Genomic DNA, 22,402 nt, shown 5'->3' with positions numbered 1-22,402 from the left:
GTCCCAGTTCAGAGCTCTGGTTCTGCGTCCAGGTTCTGGACTTTTGTCCTGGTTCAGAGCTCTGGTTCTGGTTCTGCGTCCAGGTTCTGGAGTTTGGTCCTGGTTCTGAGCCCAGGTTCTGGACTGTGGTCCTGGTTGTGGTTCTGGGCTCTGATCCTGGACTCCCCTCGGTTTGGACTCTGGTGGACTCTGGTTCTGGAAGGACATGTACCAGGGATACGACTCCTCCAGCTCCTCTCCCTCTGCAGAGTCTCAGTACCTCTCCTCGGTGGATTCTTTTGGGAGCCCCCCCACAGCTGCTGCACCACAGGTGAGTGTGACGTCACTGACAGCAGTGATGTCACTGGGGGCTGGTGGGCTGAAGAGTGAGTGTGGGACTCAGGATCCCACTGCTGCTCAATGACTCTCTCTGACGTCATCACAACTTTCTACAACCACACATTGTATAGAGTCCCAGAGCACACTGTGTATTGTATAGGGGTCAGTATATACTGTGTATAGTATAGGGGGGTCAGTATACACTGTGTATAGTATAGGGGGTCAGTATATACTGTGTATAGTATAGGGGGTCAGTATACACTGTGTATAGTATAGGGGGTCAGTATACACTGTGTATGGTATAGGGGTCAGTATATACTGTGTATAGTATAGGGGTCAGTATATACTGTGTATGGTATAGGGATCAGTATATACTTTGTATAGTATAGGGGTCAGTATATACTGTGTATAGTATAGGGGGTCAGTATACACTGTGTATGGTATAGGGGGTCAGTATACACTGTGTATGGTATAGGGGGGTCAGTATACACTGTGTATAGTATAGGGGGGTCAGTATACACTGTATATTGTATAGGGGGTCAGTATATACTGTGTGTGGTATAGGGGTCAGTATATACTGTGTATAGTATAGGGGGTCAGTATACACTGTGTATGGTATAGGGGGTCAGTATACACTGTGTATGGTATAGGGGGTCAGTATACACTGTGTATAGTATAGTGGGGTCAGTATACACTGTATATTGTATAGGGGTCAGTATACACTGTGTATGGTATAGGGGTCAGTATACACTGTGTATAGTATAGGGGGGTCAGTATACACTGTATATTGTATAGGGGGTCAGTATATACTGTGTGTGGTATAGGGGTCAGTATATACTGTGTATAGTATAGGGGGTCAGTATACACTGTGTATGGTATAGGGGGTCAGTATACACTGTGTATGGTATAGGGGGTCAGTATACACTGTGTATAGTATAGGGGGGTCAGTATACACTGTATATTGTATAGGGGTCAGTATACACTGTGTATGGTATAGGGGTCAGTATACACTGTGTATAGTATAGGGGTCAGTATACACTGTGTATGGTATAGGGGGTCAGTATACACTGTGTATAGTATAGGGGGGTCCGTATACACTGTGTATGGTATAGGGAGGTCAGTATATACTGTGTATAGTATAGGGGGTCAGTATATACTGTGTATGGTATAGGGGGTCAGTATACACTGTGTATGGTATAGGGGGTCAGTATACACTGTGTATAGTATAGGGGTCAGTATACACTGTGTATGTTGTAGGGGGTCAGTATATACTGTGTATGGTATAGGGGTCAGTATATACTGTGTATAGTATAGGGGGGTCAGTATATACTGTGTATGGTATAGGGGGTCAGTATATACTGTGTATGGTATAGGGGTCAGTATACAACGTGTATGGTATAGGGGGTCAGTATATACCGTGTATGGTATAGGGGGTTAGTATATACTGTGTATAGTATAGGGATCAGTATACAATGTGTATGGTATAGGGTTCAGTATATACTGTGTATGGTATAGGGGGTCAGTATATACTGTGTATGGTATAGGGGGTCAGTATATACTGTGAATGATATAGGGATCAGTATATACTGTGTATAGTATAGGGGGTCAGTATATACTGTGTATAGTATAGGGATCAGTATATGCTGTGTATAGTATAGGGGGGTCAGTATATACTGTGTATAGTATAGAGGTCAGTATATACGGTGTATACTATAGGGGTCAATATATACTGTGTATAGTAAAGAGTCAGTATACACTGTGTATAGTATAGGGGGTCAGTATACACTGTGTATGGTATAGGGGGTCAGTATATACTGTGTATAGTATAGGGGTCAGTATACACTGTGTATGGTATAGGGGGTCAGTATACACTGTGTATAGTATAGGGGGTCAGTATACACTGTGTATAGTATAGGGGGTCAGTATATACTGTGTATAGTGTAGGGGGTCAGTATACACTGTGTATGGTATTGGGGGCCCGTATATACTGTGTATAGTACAGGGGGTCAGTATATACTATGTATGGTATAGGGGGTCAGTATACACTGTGTATAGTATAGGGGGTCAGTATATACTGTGTATGGTATAGGGGGTCAGTATATACTGTGTATGGTATAGGGTGGTCAGTATATACTGTGTATGGTATAGGGGGTTAGTATATACTGTGTATGGTATAGGGGGGTCAGTATATACTGTGTATGGTATAGGGGTCAGTATACACTGTGTATGGTATAGGGGGTCAGTATATACTGTGTATGGTATAGGGGTCAGTATACACTGTGTATGGTATAGGGGGGTCAGTATACACTGTGTATTGTATAGGGGGTCAGTATATACTGTGTGTGGTATAGGGGTCAGTATACACTGTGTATAGTATAGGGGGTCAGTATACACTGTGTATGGTATAGGGGGTCAGTATATACTGTGTATGGTATAGGGGGGTCAGTATATACTGTGTATGGTATAGGGGTCAGTATACACTGTGTATGGTATAGGGGGGTCGTTATATACGGTGTATGGTATAGGGGGGTCAGTATATACTGTGTATGGTATAGGGGTCAGTATACACTGTGTATGGTATAGGGGGTCAGTATATACTGTGTATGGTATAGGGGGGTCAGTATATACTGTACACAGTATAGGGATCAGTATACACTGTGTATGGTATAGGGGGTCAGTATATACTGTGTCTAGTAAAGGGGTCAGTATAGACTGTGTATAGTATAGGGGGGGCCAGCATATACTGTGTATGGTATAGGGATCAGTATACACTGTGTATGGTATAGGGGGTCAGTATATACCGTGTATGGTATAGGGGGATCAGAATACACTGTGTATTGTATAGGGGTCAGTATATACTGTGTATAGTATAGGGGGTCAGTATATACTGTGTATAGTATAGGGGGTCAGTATATACTGTGTATAGTATAGAGGTCAGTATATACGGTGTATACTATAGGGGCCAGTATATACTGTGTCTAGTAAAGGGGTCAGTATAGACTGTGTATAGTATAGGGGGTCAGTATACACTGTGTATATTATAGGGGGTCAGTATATACTTGTGTATAGTATAGTGGGGTCAGCATACACTGTGTATAGTATAGGGGGTCAGTATTCCCTGTGTATAGTATAGGGGGTCAGTATATACTGTGTATAGTATAGGGGGTCAGTATATACTATGTATAGTATAGGGGTCCATATATACTGTATATGGTATAGGGGTCAGTATATACTGTGTATAGTACAGGGGTCAGTATGTACTTTGTATCATATAGGGGGTCAGTATACACTGTGTGTAGTGCAGGGATCAGTATATACTGTGTATGGTATAGAGGTCAGTATATACTGTGTATAATAAAGGGGTCAGTATATGCTGTTTATAGTATAGGGGGTCAGCATACACTGTGTATAGTATAGGGGTCATTATATACGGTGTATAGTATAGGTGTCAGTATACACTGTGTATGGTATAGGTGTCAGTATACACTGTGTATAGTACAGGGGTCAGTATATACTGTGTATTGTATAGGGGTCAGTATATACTGTGCATAGTATAGGGGTCAGTATATACTGTGTATAGTATAGGGGGTCAGTATACACTGTGTATGGTACAGGGGGGTCAGTTTATACTGTGTATGATGTATATACTGGTCAGTGTATATAGTGTATGGTGTATATACGGGTCAGTAGTGTTTGGTGTATATACGGATCAGTGTACATAGTGTATGGTATATATACGGGTCAATGTATATTCTGTATGGTGTTTATAGGGATCAGTGTACATAGTGTCTTCTTTCTATACGGGTCAGTTTACATAGTGTCTTCTGTATACAGGGGTTGGTGTACATAGTGTGTATAGGGGTCAGTGTACATTCTGTATGGTGTATATAGGGGTCAGGGTACATAGTGTCTTCTGTATATAGGGGTTTCTTTTGTATATTGGGGTCGGTGTACATAGTGTCTTCTGTGCATAGTGTATATAGGGGTCAGTGTACATAGTGTATGGTGTATATAGGGGTCAGTGTACATAGTGTCTTCTGTGTATAGGGGTTTCTTTTGTATATTGGGGTCGGTGTACATAGTGTCTTCTGTGCATAGTGTATATAGGGGTCAGTGTACATAGTGTATGGTGTATATAGGGGTCAGTATACACTGTGTATGGGGTAGATTGGGTACATTGTGCAGTATAAGGGTCAGTGTAGTCTGGAGATAGTGTCATAGTATAGGGGTCAGTACACGCAATGTATGGTGGAGCAGATGTCTCTCCAAGTGTCCCACAGGGAGCAGCTGTCCCTCCGTGTACCCCACAGGGAGTTGATATTCCTCTTTGGGCTGTGTGGAAAGGGGCCCTTGCATTGAGTGCTCCCTACAGAGGATCTGCATCTCAGCCATAGAATACTTCTAATAATCCCAACCCATAACTTCCTTTGCCTGTAACCTGTGACATGTTGCGTGTCTTCTTCCTTGCAGGAGTGCGTGGCTTTGTGTGATGCTCCATCTTCCTTTGTGCCCACTGTTACCGCCATCACCAGTAGTCAAGATCTGCAGTGGCTGGTCACCCCGGCCCTCATCTCCTCTATGGCTCAGTCCCAACCTACGCCAGGACCCTCGCTGGACCCTTATGACCTGCCAGGGCCCAGCTACGCCTCTCCATCTGGATCATCATATGGTCCATCTGTTTCCACACCGGGACCAGAGGGCTCCCGGCCCACCCGTACCCGTAAAAGAACCAGAGAGGAGGGGGTGAGTGTCCTTGGACTGGATGAATATAGGTATATGTGCCACAACCCAAATGTGACCTCTGATCCTTCTTCCAATACACAGCTGACACCGGAGGAGGAAGAAAAGAGGCGAGTTCGTAGAGAAAGGAACAAGTTAGCCGCTGCCAAATGCCGGAACCGAAGACGAGAGCTGACTGACCGACTGCAAAGCGTAAGTGACAACAATAGACTTCTCCCAACAGGTGACACCATAGAGATCACAAACTAAGTGGACCAAGGAGGAAGGGTCTACAGACCATTTTACACTTTCCATGAGGCATTGTACAACTCTGACATTCACAGACATGACTAGGCATGATGGAAATTGTTCCTGAACAACTGGAGGGCCGTAGTTTGAAGACCCCTGATCTAAAGGTTTATGTGGTGGACTCGGGTACTCATAGTGTTCCTCCAGGGGCCCTGAGTGTCCATGTTCCAGAACCCTAGGATCGGGGCTTTTTTTTATCAGAGAATAAGTGCAGGAATACCCCATTTAGGAGTCAGCCCTTTTTTCCACGCCTACCCACCTCAGAGCACCATTCCTTAGTTTTACCCCCTACCCACCTCAGAGCACCATTCCTTAGTTTTACCCCCTACCCACCTCAGAGCACCATTCCTTGGTTTTACCCCCTACCCACCTCAGAGCACCATTCCTTGGTTTTACCCCCTACCCACCTCAGAGCACCATTCCTTAGTTTTACCCCCTACCCACCTCAGAGCACCATTCCTTAGTTTTACCCCCTACCCACCTCAGAGCACCATTCCTTGGTTTTACCCCCTACCCACCTCAGAGCACCATTCCTTAGTTTTACCCCCTACCCACCTCAGAGCACCATTCCTTGGTTTTACCCCCTACCCACCTCAGAGCACCATTCCTTGGTTTTACCCCCTACCCACCTCAGAGCACCATTCCTTGGTTTTACCCCCTACCCACCTCAGAGCACCATTCCTTGGTTTTACCCCCTACCCACCTCAGAGCACCATTCCTTGGTTTTACCCCCTACCCACCTCAGAGCACCATTCCTTAGTTTTACCCCCTACCCACCTCAGAGCACCATTCCTTGGTTTTACCCCCTACCCACCTCAGAGCACCATTCCTTGGTTTTACCCCCTACCCACCTCAGAGCACCATTCCTTGGTTTTACCCCCTACCCACCTCCCAGAATCCCAGAATACAGAACCACATATCATTTTGTGGTGCTAAGTAATTGGTATGGAATTTGGTAATGATAACAAGAAAAGCAGTAAAATAGATCCCCTGCAGCCAGCAACAAAAGATCCCCCTAACAACAATGGACCACCCGCAACAACATTTTCCCCCTAGCAACAATAGATTCCCGGCTGCAGCCACAGATCTCCCCACAGCCAGCATCAATAGACTCTCCATCAGCCAGAAACAATAGATCCCTCTAGGGCTGCACGATATTGGGGAAAAAAGTACATTGCGATAGTTGTTTTTTAACAATATATATCGCAATATTTCTCCCGGACAGTCTCCGGAGGAGGGATCAGTGAGCAGAGCTCAGCTCTCCGCCCGGGGATCCGCCACACTTATAGAACTTCTCCCGCCCGGACAGCCCGAGCCTTGTGTCGGAGCCGGAGTGTATAGGAAGCGGGCTGAGTGAAGTGTCCCAGCAGTAGTACGGTAGCAGCCTTTGTCCCCCGGTGCTCCTCCGCCATGCTCCGGACGTCTCTCCCCCCTCTCCTGCTGCTTTGCACTGTAGCACTCTGCAGCCTCTCTGCCGCCATGTAATCCGCCATGCAATCCAGCCCAACCAGCTCTGCCTCTTAGTCTCCAGCTGACCATTACTCCGCCCTGCTCCGCCCATTGTCTCTCCATTGAATCTATTTACAAAACATTACAGCCTGATCCCGCCCCCAATGCAGCCAGGAGAGACAATGGGTGGAGCACGGCGGAGATACCAGAGGCAGAGCTGGGAGGGCTGGATTGCATCGGGCTGGAGGGGCGGAGTTCCGATCACAGCCGAAAAGCAAAACGGATGTGTCGGCTGCCAGCACTGTGAGTCCTCTTCCTCCCCCAGAGTCCCGACTTCTCCCTGCCTCCCTGCCTATGCTAAATATCGCGTCTTCGGCGATATGAATATCGCCCACGCCCGCAGAACGATAGTCGATATCACATCGACTATCTTCAGCCCTAGATCCCTCCCTTGCAATGGATCTCTCCCAGCAACAACTGACCCCCCCAGCAATATAAGACCCACCCCCAGCAACAGTAGGTCCCCCACCAGCAACAGTAGACCTCCTCAGAAACAATAGACCCCCATGCAAAAAAATAGATCCCCTCCAGCAAGAATAGATTCCCCAGCAGCTAGCATCAATAGACCCTGCAGCACACCCCAGCACCCCTTGCAATTACATACAGCCAGTGCTGGAGGTGCCGGAAATGCATCCCCCCGCATTCCCGCTGAAAAAAAGCCCTGCCTAGGTTTATATTCTTTTTCTTGGTATCAGTAGTAGTGGAGGGTTCTGGTTTGCCGGAGGCTAAGACGCTTCCGTTAAATAGAGCACCATATGTGGTGGCAGAGGGAGAGGAAAAGATTTGGTTCCTTCCTTGCCCTCGATTCACATCTCCGACTTTGATGATACCTTGAACCAGAATATCTGCGAGGAGGATCACGTCTTCTCTCTCTGCTCTACTTAGAGGGTCAGCCTATATTCATGCTTCATTTTTACTACTTGATGAAATACACAAAGTTTCCCGACATTCAGCAGTGTGGTGGAGAGACCTGCAATGAATACACATTTGTCTTTTGTTGACTGGACACGAGGCCCTATCACAGATTTTCATGTATGAGGGGTAACATCTCCAGCAGTGCGATATGTGGGATTGTAGTGTAGTAGGCCAGGGTGATGGGACGCACTATAGTAATTAACAGCTTGTGTTCCCCCTATCAGGAGACGGACCTTTTAGAAGAGGAGAAATCGACACTGGAGGCAGAGATCGATGAGCTGCGACGACAGAAGGAACAGTTGGAGTTTGCCCTTCTCTCCCATCGATCGACATGCAAACTCCCCTACGAGGACCCTGACCTGCCCCCCAGTGACCCAGCTGTCTCCTTTCCCCACGGAGGACTCCTGCCCTCGTATCCCCCCCAACCGGAGGTATCATTCCCTGTCTGTTTGCCCCCACTACCGGACCCAGACTGTGCCAGCGGCCCTGGAGCTTACACCTCTTCATTTGTGTTCACCTCCCCAGAGGGAGGAGCCTGTGGAAGCCGGTACCAGCGCAGCAGCGGAAGTGAGCGCTCATCCTCCGACTCGCTCAGCTCCCCCTCACTCCTGGCACTCTGAGACATAAAGTCTAACTCCTTTTCCTGCACTTTCCTCATTCAGCCAACCTTTCCAAACCATCCAGATAGCAAACCACTGCCGCCCATCTGACAGATCTTCACCCTTCTCCTCAATCTTCCATTTGCTCTCCTTTCCTCCATCATCTTATGCTTGTGTTTCATCATGGCCTGCGATGCCTTCCATGGCTTGTCTCCTTCCCTCTACCCGCTATGGAGATCTCTCCGATCCTCCCCCATCTCTCTACTATCTATAGCCATCACCTCATTCTTCTCCCGTCTCTCTACCAGCTATGGAGATCTCTCCGATCCTCCCTCATCTCTCTATTATCTATAGCCATCACCTCATTCTTCTCCCGTCTCTCTACCAGCTATGGAGATCTCTCCGATCCTCCCTCATCTCTCTATTATCTATAGCCATCACCTCATTCTTCTCCCGTCTCTCTACCAACAATGGAGATCTCTCCAGTCCTCTCATTCCCTCTACCAACTGTGGAGATCTCTCCAGTCCTCTCCTTCCCTCTACCAACTGTGGAGATCTCTCCAGTCCCCTCCTTCCCTCTACCAACTATGGAGATCTTTCCAGTCCTCTCCTTCCCTCTACCAACTATGGAGATCTCTCCAGTCCTCTCCTTCCCTCTACCAACTATGGAGATCTTTCCAGTCCTCTCCTTCCCTCTACCAACTATGGAGATCTCTCCAGTCCTCTCCTTCCCTCTACCAACTATGGAGATCTTTCCAGTCCTCTCCTTCCCTCTACCAACTATGAAGATCTCTCCAGTCCTCTCCTTCCCTCTACCAACTATGGAGATCTCTCCAGTCCCCTCCTTCCCTCTACCAACTATGGAGATCTTTCCAGTCCTCTCCTTCCCTCTACCAACTATGGAGATCTCTCCAGTCCTCTCATTCCCTCTACCAACTATGGAGATCTCTCCAGTCCTCTCATTCCCTCTACCAACAATGGAGATCTCTCCAGTCCTCTCCTTCCCTCTACCAACTGTGGAGATCTCTCCAGTCCTCTCCTTCCCTCTACCAACAATGGAGATCTCTCCAATCCTCTCCTTCCCTCTACCAACAATGGAGATCTCTCCAGTCCTCTCCTTCCTCCTTGCAGCCCGTTATTCACTGGCCTAACTCTGCCTCTTCTCCCACATAATAATAATGTGAACTTTTCTCTGTCTCACTGTCTTATGTCTCTACACATGAAATCCCGGACCAGCCCCCATCCTGCATTGTCCTCATCACCGGCTCTACATTTCTAGTCTTCATCTCTTCATGTCCGCCCGGGTTCAGTTCTGCTCTTCTCCATCGTCATGCGTTTTCCACCTCCTACCTCCTTCTTTGTTACTCTTCCTATGTGACTTCACAACCCGCTTTTGCATATCTTGTCTTCTCTGCCTATCATCCTCCATTGTCACCCCCCTCCACCCTTCACCATCATCCTTGTATCTGTGAACATTCATGACCCCCCCCCCCTCTCCCCACGATGGAAGTGCGTGGTGGGCTGAGCGCGGTCAAGAAGTTTCCTCCTTGCGACATTCCACTTCAAGGACCAACTTCATGAACTGAAGCAAGCGGGACACCCAAGACTAGGACCAAGTGGACCTCTACCTCCTCAGCTGTCCGGAGGTCACGATCAATGGTGTGAGATGGGATGTGATGGGGAGCGGGATCAATATGTATAAGGCCTGAGAGAGGGATATAGGCCGGGCATACAGCAGCTTATGTCAGTCCACTCCTGTGGAGTGGCCCTTAGAGACTAAGGACAAAAGGGCACTACGCTCTCTACTGGTTTCTCAGCGCCCCCTGTAGGTCACAGGGTGCATCCTACATCCTGGCAGCAGGGTAGACCAACCTGTTCTATGAAATGTGATTTGCTCCTAATCAGTATTCTCAAAGAGAACCTGTCAGAAGAGAAATATGGGCATTGCCATTACTTTCTGAAAATACTAGTTGCCTGGCTGTTTTTTTATGAAGGGTCTATTTATCAATGTTTTCCCTCAAGATTCACACATTTTTCACATAAGATTTAATTAGAAGAATCTGGGTATGAACATTGATAAATGAACTCCATGACCCACAGGGAGGACACGGGTCAGGAGGGTCAAACGTCCTTCCTTCTCATGGGTCAATGACTCAATGTCCTGGAGACCCTGACCAGCCAACTAGTTTTCAGAGCTCAATGGGGGCCCTATCCCTTTAATCCTTCACTGTGACCACATGTGCAGCCATACTGACCCCGCCTCCGGCGTTGTGCAGTAAATAGCCGTGTTTTCGTATTTTGTATACAGAGTCAGTCTGTAGATCTCCGGTGCCTGGACTTTGTATTGTACATGTGGAGCCAACCGGATGGAGGAGCTGGGTGGCTGCCAGGAGTGGATTTTGCCAGCACTTCTCTCCCTCTGATCAGCTTTATTGATTGGGAGCCAATGAGGTCTCAGCACTTATCACCCTCTGATCAGATTATTCATTTAGGAGTAACTGAGGTCCCAGTACATGACCCCTTCTGATCAGATTATTAATTAGAAACCAATGAGATCTTAGCACATATTCCCCTTTGATCAGACTGAGGATCAATGCTGAGATCAAAATATTGATTAGAAGCCATTGAGGTCTCAGCACATATTACCCTCTGACCAGATTATTTATTATAGGTGCCAATAAGGTCTTAGTACATGACCCCTTCTGATAAGATTATTGATTAGGTGCCAATAAGGTCTCATTGCATGGCCTCTTCTGATTAGATTATTCATTAGGAGCCATTGAGGTCACAGCACATATTTCCCTCTGATCAGATTATTTATTAGGTGCCAATATGGTTTTAGTACATTACCCCGTCTGATAAGGTTATTGATTAGGTGCCAATAAGGACTCATTACATGACCCCCTTCTGATCAGATTATTGAATAGGAGCCATTGAGGTCTCAGTACATGACCCCTTCTGGTTATATTATCAATTAGGAGCCAATGAGGTCTCAGCACTTGTCTCCCTCTGATCAGATTATTGACTATGAGCCAATGAGGTCTCAGCACTTGTCTCCATCTGATCAGATTATTGACTATGAGCCAACGAGGTCTCAGCACTTATCTCCCTCTGATCAGATTATTGATTTAGGAGTAATTGAGGTCTCAGTATATGACCCCTTCAGATCAGATAATTGATTAGTGACCAATGAGGTGTCAGCACTCTGGTCAGATTATTGATTAGGATCTAATGAGGTCTCAGTGCTTTTTCCCCTCTGTTCAGATTTCTGTTCAAGCCTGCGATCAGAATATTGATTAGAAGTCATTGAGGTCTCAGCACTTATTGCCCTCTGGTAAAATTATTGATTAGGAACCAGTTAGATCTCAGTACTTATCTCCCTCTGATTAGATTGCTGGTCAAGGCTGAGCTGAGATTAATAATTAGGAGCCAACGAGGTCTCAGTACATATCCCCCTATGATCAGTCTGATGATCAAGGCTGAGATCAGATTATTGATTAGGAACCAATGAGGTCTCAGCATTTATTTCCTTTTAGTCAGATTACTGATTAGGAACCAATGAGGTCTCAGTACATATCCCCCTATGATCAGACTGATGATCAAGGCTTAGATTAGAATATTCATTAGGAACCAATGAGATCTCAGCACTCATATTCGTCTGGTTAGATTATTGATTAGGATCTAATGAGGTCTCAGGGCTTATTCCCCTCTGTTCAGATTGCTGGTCAATGCTGGGATGAGATTACTGATTAGGAGCCAATGGGGTCTCAGCACATATCTCCCTCCTATCAGATTGCTGGTCAAGGCTGAGATCAGAATATTATTTGATATGACACAAGGACCACCTCAGATCTCGGCAGCACCAGTACTGACCCTGACATTCGATGAGTCGAAGGTGTGTTAGCCAGAGATCAAGGTGCAATGACCCTTACTACCAGATTGTATGTGTGTGTGGCGCTATATACAGCACATACACATTGTATACGCACACACGCAGTTTTATAAAGAGCAATAGCCATATTTTTCTATATATTTTATTATATATATATGAGGCTTATTTATAGATGTATATTATATATATAAAGATATATAGTGAAAGTAATGTTATGTACATACGTACAGACAGAAAATAATGAGAGAGTGTATATATCTATTTCCTAATATATTTTTGGATGTTATAAAAGTTTTATATATATATATAGAAATATGTATATACACAGAGAGACCCTCCTATACAGTGGTATGTATTGGTCGGTGAACCGTCGCTGGTTACAATGTATATAATTCGAGGGTTCATTTAGCAATGGAACTGGAAAATGAAACATTGTTGCTGCCTAAAGAATTTCCCTCCCATGGCAGCCAATCATCTTTCAGTGTTCTAATAGATAGTGATTGGCTCCTACACATTGCCTATTAGAGGAGGGACAATACAGAGGTGGCAAAAGGAATGTCATTGCCTTGTGCTCCGCACCAGAGAAGCAGTTCCTCGGGGGTGGAGACTAGCACCATGTCTGTCTATTAGTTAAAGATGAACTCCGCTCATAACATAAACACGCAAAAATGTAATACTATACTACGGCAGCTGGTCCTTGAACATTAAACATCAGTTCTCTGCAGCTGAGTAAAGGGACAGGTGGGGGCGTTTTACAGGTGATGTGGGCTGGGTGGTTCTCCATGGGGCCCGGCTGTACGCAGTCAGAGGCTTTGGCGCTGATACAGGCGAAAAAAAAAATCTGTAAAGTCTATTTAGGAGTAAATATTGACTGGAGTTCTTCTTTAATCCCCAGCAGCAGCGGCGGCGGCGGTTTTCTCTGTCTGTACGTGTGAGGATGATTGCACCTTTCTCAGCAGAGTGGACGAGGATACAGATCTTATATACAGAGGAGGGGGGAGGGGACCACGCTGGGCGCACACTTTTTCCTGTTACTGTATTAGTGATATTGTGTAAGTAGAAGAAATAACTATATAAATATATATATATATTTTTTGACTTCATTATAGTAAAGGTCTTTATGGAACTGTGATAAATAAAAAATACTTCAATAAAACTCTGCCTGTGATCGTGTCATTCCTCCATTAACAGCCAATAGGGAGGCGGCGCCCTGCATTCGTCCATCACCAACATCTCCTGTACGTGTCCGCCCAGCATGGTGTCCATAGGCTGCGTATACTGAGATAAATCACCTGATCATTCCACGCCTGATAGTGAATACACCGGACTCAGCTCCCGAGGAGTGCAATATGTCAGGGTACAAATAATCTGACAAAACCTCATTCTCCCAATAAATAGGTACATAAATTAATATTCCCCTAGCACAAGTCTACATGCAGCGTCATTCCCCCAGCATGAGACTAGACGCGGCGCCATTCCCCCAGCACAAGGCTACACACAGCATCATTCCCCCAGCACAAGGCTACACACAGCAGCATTCCCCCAGCACAAGGCTACACACAGCAGCATTCCCCCAGCACAAGGCTACACACAGCATCATTCCCCCAGCACAAGGCTACACACAGCAGCATTCCCCCAGCACAAGGCTACACACAGCAGCATTCTGCTAGCACAAGACTATATGCAGCGTCATTCTCCCAGCATGAGACTAGATGCGGTGCCATTCCACCAGCATAAGGCTACACACAGCATCATTTTGCCAGCACAAGACTACATGCAGCATCATTCCCCTAGCACGAAACTAGATGTGGCGTCATTCCCCCAAAAAAAGGCTACACGCAGCGTCATTTCGTCAGCACAAGACTACACGCAGTGTCATTTAGGCCAGCACAAGGCTACACGCAGCATTATTCCCCCAGTACAAGACTACACGCAGTGACATTTCCCCCAGCACAAGGCTATACGCAGACGCAGTGTCATTCAGGCCAGCACAAGACTACACGCAGCATTATTCCCCCAGCACAAGACTACAAGCAGCGTCATTCCCTCAGCACCGGCTACACGCAGCATCATTCCTCCAGCACAAGACTACCACGGCTTCATTCCCCCAGCACTAGACTGCACGCGTTACCGGGTGCCAGGAAACCAGACCACACAGGGATGCAGGTAAAATAAAGCAGTTTATTGGAGCAAACAACAATAAACGCACAGCAAGAAAGAGGAAGTGGGAGCAGGAACAAGCCGGGGTCGAGTCCAGAAGCAGGTAGTCATGCAAGCTGTGGTCGAGTTCAGAAACGAGTAGCGGGTAGTCTACCCATGCCGGGTCGCCTGCCAATGTGGGGTCGTCTGACGATTTGCAAAGACCCATAAAGACTCTTGAATCTGCACCCAAGAGGAACGGAGGGCATGAAGATGATCCTCCACAGCCGGGATGTCCTGTGGCGAGAACGACTCAGGCAACACAGCGGGTTGGAACCTATAATTGCCCATGAATGGAGACATTCCAGAAGATGAGTAGTTGATAGGGAAGTAGATCAACCCAATTGTCCTGATGGTCAGAAATAGCAGCGGAGAAATTGCTCCAGAGCTTGGTTGGAATTCTCAGTGGCACCATTGGACTGCAGATGGTAAGCCAACGAGAAGGAGCGTGGAATACCCAACTGGGAGCAAAAGGCATGCCAGAACCGGGAGACAAACTGGCTCCCACGGTCCGAGACAATCTCCTTAGGCAACCCGTGTAAACGGAAGACCTCCCTGGCAAAACACAGAGGCAAGCTCCTGAGCAGTAGTCAGCCGCTTAAACGGATCACAGTGGCACATTTTGGAGAACTGGTCAACAACCATGAGGATAACTGTGTAACCTCGAGACGCAGGAAGTTCCACAACAAAATCCATGGCCAGTTGAGACCAGGAATGCTCCCCATTGGGAATGATGTGCAGTAGGCCCAAGGGAAGGCGCCAAGGAGATTTGTTCCGGGCACAGACCGAACAAACAGCCAAATACGCAGCAACATCATTGCAGAGAGATGGCCATCAGAACTGACGTGAAATAGCCCAGGACATCTGGTTCTTACCAGGATGACCGGCAGTCTTGGAATTGTGGTACATGCGCAACAGTCTGATGGTACAAAACATTTGCCAGCAGGTCTCTCTGTGGGAGCATAAGGTTGGGCAGCCAAGATCTGTTCCCCAAGAGGAGAGGTTCAGTTGGTGCGGATGGCAGCCAGGATATGATCTGAAGGAATGACCGGTGTCAGCACAGAGTCCTCCCTGGAAAACTCAGAATACTGGCGAGAAAAGGCATCAGTCTCAACATTCTTGGAGCCGGCCAAATAGGGGACCATGTAGTTAAAATGAGACAAGAAGAAGGCCCATCTGGCCATACGGGGTATGAGCCTCCTGGCCCCTGAGAGATACGTCAGATTCTTATGATCAGTGAGAATGAGAACTGGAACCACAGAACCTTCGAGCAAGTGTCTACACTATTTGAGAGCCAGGATAATGGCCAAGAGCTCTCTGTCTCCAATCTCGTAATTGCATTCAGCTGGAGACAGCTTCTTGGAGTACAACCCACAAGGAAGTAAGGGTCCATCAGGTGTCCGGCGCTGAGACAGGAGGACGTCTTCTCCCGTCTCAGACGCATCCACCTCTAGGACAAAGGGCAAACCAGGATTGGGATGAGACAGAATGGGAGGCAAAGCGAAAGCAGACTCGATGACCTGGAAAGCTTGGATGGCAGCAGGTATCCAATTACGTGAATCACTGCCCTTCTTGGTCAGATCTGAGATAAGTTTGGCCAAAGAGGAAAAGTTCCTGATAAATTTACGATAGTTGTTGGCAAACTGAAGGAAACGCTGAATGAAACGGAGACCACTGAGGCAAGGCCATTGTAGAACCGCTGAAACCTTCAGAGGGTCCATGGAGAACCCTTCAGCAGAAATGATGTAGCCCAAGAAGACAACCTGAAACAGGTGGAATTTCTCAAGCTTACAGAAAAGCCCATTCTCACATAACCATTGCAGCACCCGTATGACATAAGGGTGGTAAGTTTCAATGGAGTCAGAGTAAATCAAGATGTCGTCCAAATAGACTACCATGCATTGCTGCAACATATCACAAAATACATCATTGAGGAACTCCTGGAAGACAGCGGGCGCATTGCACAAGCCAAAGGGCATCACCAGAGAGTCGTAATAACCATTTCTGGTATTAAACGCAGTCTACCACTCGTCGCCCTCCTTGATCCTTACAAGGTTATACGCGGCCCTTAGGTCAAGCTTGGTAAAGTCCATTGCTCCCTTGAGGCGGTCGACCAATTCAGTAATCAACTGAATCGGGTATGCATTCTTGACCGTAATGCCTCGAGGGGGAACGGCACCAGGTTGCAAGTCTATGGCACAAACGTACGAACGATGAGGAGGAAGAGTACCAGCGCACACCTTGTCAAATACATCTTGATACTCACGATATTCAGTAGGCAACACTGAATCTGAGGAGGTACGAAGTACCTTTACAGGCCCATGGATACAAACAGCGCCACACTGGGGAGACCAAGAAAAGGATCTTGACCGAAAAGGTTGGATTGTGTTTCTGAAGCCAAGGGTACCCCAAAACCACAGAGTAGTGTGGGGACGAAATAACCTGGAAACAGGTGGACTCCCTGTGAACAGCCCCTATCGCCATATCACCATAACAGTCTCATGGGTAACCTGTGCCAATTTCAGGGGTCTGCCATCAATCGCCTCGATAACTAGTGAAGAAACACGAGGCTGCAAGGGTATGGAATGCGCAGTAGCAAACGTACTGTCAATAAAATACTGCCCACACTGGAGTCTACCAACACCTGAGTAACCACCAAACCCGCTGCCCAGGAAAGGATGACTGTGATTAGTGGTTTATCTTTATGGGAAATTGGGGACGAGGAAATTCCACCTAAGATCTGCCCCCGACAGGACCTTAGGTGCGAGCATTTCCTGGACAGTTCATATAAGATTTTAGGAAATGCCCACCAAGACCACAAACAGGCACTGGCCCCCCTTTCCTCCCAAGGGCCTGCTCAGCCTTGGAAAGGGGAGTGAACCCCAGCTGCATGGGTTCACAGCAAGACGCACCATCCCCAGGAGGCATGGGAGGTGAGGGAGGAATGATTGGGAAAGAAAACGTAGGAGCCAATCTGGTAGGAGGCCTCCGCAGGCGCTCCTTAAACTATGGTCTCTCCCTGAGCCTGGTATCGATCAAAATCAGGAAGGAAAGCTCCTCAGGGAGATCCTTGGCCGCAATCTCGTCCTTTAAGGCATCGGAGAGACCATGAGAGAAGACAGCCACCAGAGCCTCATTATTCCAGCCCACCTCTGCTGCCAGGGTACGGAAATCAATGGCATACTCGGCAAAGGTTTATATTCCCTGTTAAAAGGACAGGAGCAGCTTTGCAGCAGAGGCAGAGCGAGCAGGCACATCGAATACCCTACGAAAGGAGGAACAAAACTTGGGTAATCGAGTATTACAGGATTATCGTTCATCCATAGGGGATTCACCCAGGCCAGGGCCCTGTCCTGAGAGCACGAGATTAGGAAGCCCACCTTGGACCTATAAGAAGGAAACGCCTGAGGAACCATCTCATAATAAATGCCTACTTGGTTTAGGAAGCCACGACAGTGACTTGGTTCACCCCCATAGCGCTGCAGAAGGGGGGCTGAACCAGTCATCCCTCTGGTAACAGCGACTCCAGCTGCAACTGCAGGAGTAGGAGCAGCAACAGGAGCAGCAGCAGGTGCAACAACAGGATAAATCACCGGCCTAGCACCACCAGGAGAAAGGTGCTCTGTGCATGTGAGCAACGTCTGCAACGCCTGAGCTAACTGGCCCAAAAGGTGATCTTGTTGATCGAGCCTGGTAACCAGCATGGGGAGAGTAGGAGCACCTGCATCATCAGGATTCATGGCCCTTGCTGACTGTCAGGGTGCCTGGAAACCAGACCACACAGGGATGCAGGTAAAATAAAGCAGTTTATTGGAGCAAAGAACAATAAACGCACAGCAAGAGTGAGGAAGTGAGAGCAAGAACAAGCCGGGTCAAGTCCAGATGCGGGTAGTCATCCAAGCCAGGGTTGAGTCCAGATGCGGGTAGTCATCCAAGCCAGGGTTGAGTCCAGATGCGGGTAGTCATCCAAGCCAGGGTTAAGTCCAGAAGCATTTAGTCATCCAAGCCGGAGTTGAGTCCAGAAGCGGGTAGACTACCGATGCCAGGTCGTCTGCCGATGCAAGGTCTCTAGAGCCAGGAGTGTCTTCAGCCAAGCCAGGTCATACACGGAGGAACATGAAAAACAGAAGACTGCTAGCAGAGATGCACCTTGGAGCACAAACACAAGGGCAAGGACTGCAACCCATTAGGTGATAGATATAGGTGTGCAGCATCATCACTGTGCGACGCCCAGGGAGCAGGCAAGTGATGATGCAATCAGAGTTTATAAGAGGCAGCCGTCTGCACATGTCCAGGAGGGCTGCTAACAGGAGGGCAAGGAAATACCTTGACAACACGGTGTCATTCCCCCCAGCACAAAACTACACGCGACGTCATTCCCCTAGCACAAGAATTAACACATCGTTTTTCCTCAGCACAAGACTACACGCAGCGTCATTCCCACAGCACAAGACTACACGCGGTGTCATTCCCCCAGCACAAGACTACACGCAACGTCATTCCCCCAGCACAAGACTACACGCAACGTCATTCCCCCAGCACAAGACTACACGCGGCGTCATTCCCACAACACAAGACTACACGCGGCGTCATTATCCCAGCACAAGCCTACACGCAGCGTTATTTCCCAAGCACGAGACTACACGTGGCGTCATTCTCCAAGCACAAGACTACACGTGGCGTCATTCCCCCAGCACAAGACTACAATCGGCGTCATTCCCCTAGCACAAGACTACACGTGGAGTCATTCCCACAGCACAAGACTACACGCGGCGTCATTCCCACAGCACAAGACTACACGCGGCGTCATTCCCCCAGCACAAGACTACACGCGGCGTCATTCCCCCAGCAGGAGACTACACGCTGCGTCATTCCCCCAGCACAAGACTACACGTGGCATCATTCCCCCAGCAGGAGACTACACGCTGCGTCATTCCCCTAGCACAAGACTACACAAGGCGTCATTCCCACAGCACAAGACTACACGCGGCGTCATTCCCCCAGCACAAGACTACAGGCAGCGTTATTTCCCAAGCACGAGACTACACGCGGCGTCATTCTCCTAGCACAAGACTACACGCGGCATCATTCCCACAGCACAAGACTACATGCGGCGTCATTCCCCCAGCACAAGACTAAACGCAGCGTCATTCCTCTAGCACAAGACTACATGCGGCGTCATTTCCCCAGCACAAGACTTCACGCGGCGTCATTCCCCCAGCACAAGACTACACGCGGCGTCATTCCCACAGCACAAGACTACACGCAGCGTTATTCTCGCCACACAAGACTACAATCGGCGTTATTTTCCCTGCACAAGACTACACGCAGCATCATTCCCCCGCACAAGACTACACGCGGTGTCATTCCCACAGCACAAGACTACGCGCCACATTATTCCTCCAGCACAAGACTTAACGCGGCGTCATTCCCCCAGCACAAGACTACACGCAGCATCATTCCCCCGCACAAGACTAGACGCAGCGTCATTCCCCCAACACAAGACTACACGCGGTGTCATTCCCACAGCACAAGACTACGCGCCACATTATTCCTCCAGCACAAGACTACTTGTGGCTTCTTTCCCCCAGCACAAGACTACAAACTGCGTTATTCTCCCAGCAAAAGTCTACACGCTGCATCATTCCCCCAGCACAAGACTACACGCAGCGCCTTTCCCCAAGCACAATCGGCATTATTCTCCCAGGACAAGACTACAATCGGCATTATTCTCCCCACACAGGTCTACAATCGGCATTTTTCTCCCTGCACAAGACTACAATCGGCATTATTCTTCCAGCACAAGACTACAATCGGCGTTATTTTCCCAGCACAAGACTACAATCTGCGTTATTCTCGCCACACAAGACTACAATCGGTGTTATTCTCTCAGCACAAGACTGCAATCTGCGTTATTCTCCCCACACAAGACTACAATCGGCGTTATTTTCCCAGCACAAGACTACATTCTGCGTTATTCTCCCCACATAAGACTACAATCGGCGTTATTCTCCCAGCACAAGACTACAATCGGCGTTATTCTCCCAGCACAAGACTACAATCAGCGTTATTCTCCCAGCACAAGACTACAATCGGCGTTATTCTCCTCACACAAGACTACAATCGGCGTTATTCTCCCTACACAAGACTACAATCTGCGTTTTTCTCCCCACACAAGACTAAAATCGGCGTTTTCTCCCTACAATCGGCGTTATTCTCCCCGCACTAGACTACAATCTGAATTATTCTTCCTCGCACAGGTTTACAATCGGCATTTTTCTCCCTGCACAAGACTACAATCGGCATTATTCTCCCAGCACAAGACTACAATCGGCATTATTCTCCCTGCACAAGACTACAATCGGTGTTATTCTCCCAGCACAAGACTACAATCGGTGTTATTCTCCCAGCACAAGACTACAATCGGTGTTATTCTCCCAGCACAAGACTACAATCTGTGTTATTCTCCCAGCACAAGACTACAATTGGCATTATTCTCCCCACAGAAGACTACAATCAGCATTATTCTCCCCGCACAGGTCTACAATCGGCATTTTTCTCCCTGCACAAGACTACAATCGGCATTATTCTCCCCGCACAAGACTACAATCGGCGTTATTCTCCCCGCACAAGACTACAATCGGAGTTATTCTCCCAGCACAAGACTACAATCGGCATTATTCTCCCCACACAAGACTACAATCGGTGTTATTCTCCCCACACAGGTCTACAATCGGCGTTATTCTCCCCACACAAGACTACAATTGGCGTTATTCTCCCCGCACAGGTCTACAATCGGCATTTTTCTCCCTGCACAAGACTACAATCGGCATTTTTCTCCCCGCACAAGACTACAATTGGCATTATTCTCCCCGCACAAGGCTACAACCGGCATTATTCTCCCCACACAAGACTACAATCGGAGTTATTCTCCCAGCACAAGACTACAATCAGCATTATTCTCCCCACACAAGACTACAATCGGAGTTATTCTCCCAGCACAAGACTACAATCAGCATTATTCTCCCCACACAAGACTACAATCTGCGTTATTCTCCCCACACAAGACTACAATCGGCGTTATTCTCCCAGCACAAGACTACAATCGGTGTTATTCTCCCAGCACAAGACTACAATCTGCGTTATTCTCCCAGCACAAGACTACAATCTGCGTTATTCTCCCAGCACAAGACTACAATCGGCGTTATTCTCCCAGCACAAGACTACAATCGGCGTTATTCTCCCAGCACAAGACTACAATCGGCGTTATTCTCCCAGCACAAGACTACAATCGGCATTATTCTCCCAGCACAAGACTACAATCGGCGTTATTCTCCCAGCACAAGACTACAATCGGCATTATTCTCCCCGCACAAGACTACAATCGGCGTTATTCTTCCAGCACAAGACTACAATCGGCATTATTCTCCCAGCACAAGACTACAATCTGCGTTATTCTCCCAGCACAAGACTACATTCATGGGTTTTCTCAGCACAGTAATATGAAGCCTTCTCTGAAGCGGATCGCTCTGATTGGATTTCAGGAGGAAGTCCCCTCCCCCCTCTGAGTGGTTATAGGTTCAAATATTTGCCTTTAGTCATTTTTTTAGGTTGTGCAGACTCAGGAATCGGGCATGAGGAGCCGCTGATCCCTACAGATAGAAGAAGGCGCTTTCTCCATAGGAATGTATTGGTAGTTCTTGCAGTGGTTCTCCATCGCCTCCTTCTGGAATGTTCTGGAATTACTGATATCAACCAGTTATCCACATAAATGTTAACCCCAAACATCCCAAATTCATTTCATTTTTTTCATATCTTCAGGATTAACCCAAGGATCAATAAACATTGATCATTTCCTGATGACCACATAGGGATGGTGGACTGGGGACATAAACCAAGGCAAATTGGAGCATCTTGGACCAAAAAACAAAAAATGAGGAAT

The 22,402-nt window shown here is 47.6% G+C and overlaps 1 protein-coding gene and 1 long non-coding RNA gene across 4 annotated transcripts; both read left to right on the top strand.

The window, feature by feature from the left end:
• Positions 1-90: 90 nt before the first annotated feature.
• On the top strand, positions 91-8,565 carry FOSB (FosB proto-oncogene, AP-1 transcription factor subunit). 2 transcript variants are annotated; one of them, XM_082263372.1, is made up of 5 exons: positions 91-310; positions 4,789-5,061; positions 5,143-5,250; positions 7,995-8,201; positions 8,296-8,565. In XM_082263372.1, exons 1-5 carry the CDS (start codon positions 206-208, stop codon positions 8,395-8,397), a joined length of 795 nt encoding a protein of 264 aa, XP_082119498.1. In that variant the 5' UTR covers positions 91-205; the 3' UTR covers positions 8,398-8,565. The 2 variants fall into 2 exon arrangements, with proteins under 2 accessions (XP_082119498.1, XP_082119497.1); XM_082263371.1 differs by having other exon boundaries at positions 7,995-8,565.
• Positions 8,566-8,808: 243 nt separating this feature from the next.
• Positions 8,809-12,764, top strand: LOC309560184. Of its 2 annotated transcripts, none has more exons than XR_014225494.1 (3): positions 8,809-10,863; positions 11,146-11,503; positions 11,673-12,764. It is a non-coding gene; the product is annotated as an uncharacterized lncRNA (long non-coding RNA). The 2 variants fall into 2 exon arrangements; XR_014225495.1 differs by lacking the exon at positions 11,673-12,764 and adding an exon at positions 11,513-11,529 and having other exon boundaries at positions 11,146-11,460.
• Positions 12,765-22,402: the final 9,638 nt, after the last annotated feature.

The sequence above is a fragment of the Pelophylax lessonae genome, assembly GCF_965119305.1.
Source record: "Pelophylax lessonae genome assembly, chromosome: 7".
NCBI classification, from domain to species: Eukaryota; Metazoa; Chordata; class Amphibia; order Anura; family Ranidae; genus Pelophylax; species Pelophylax lessonae.
This window is presented reverse-complemented; position numbering and strand designations above follow the sequence as displayed.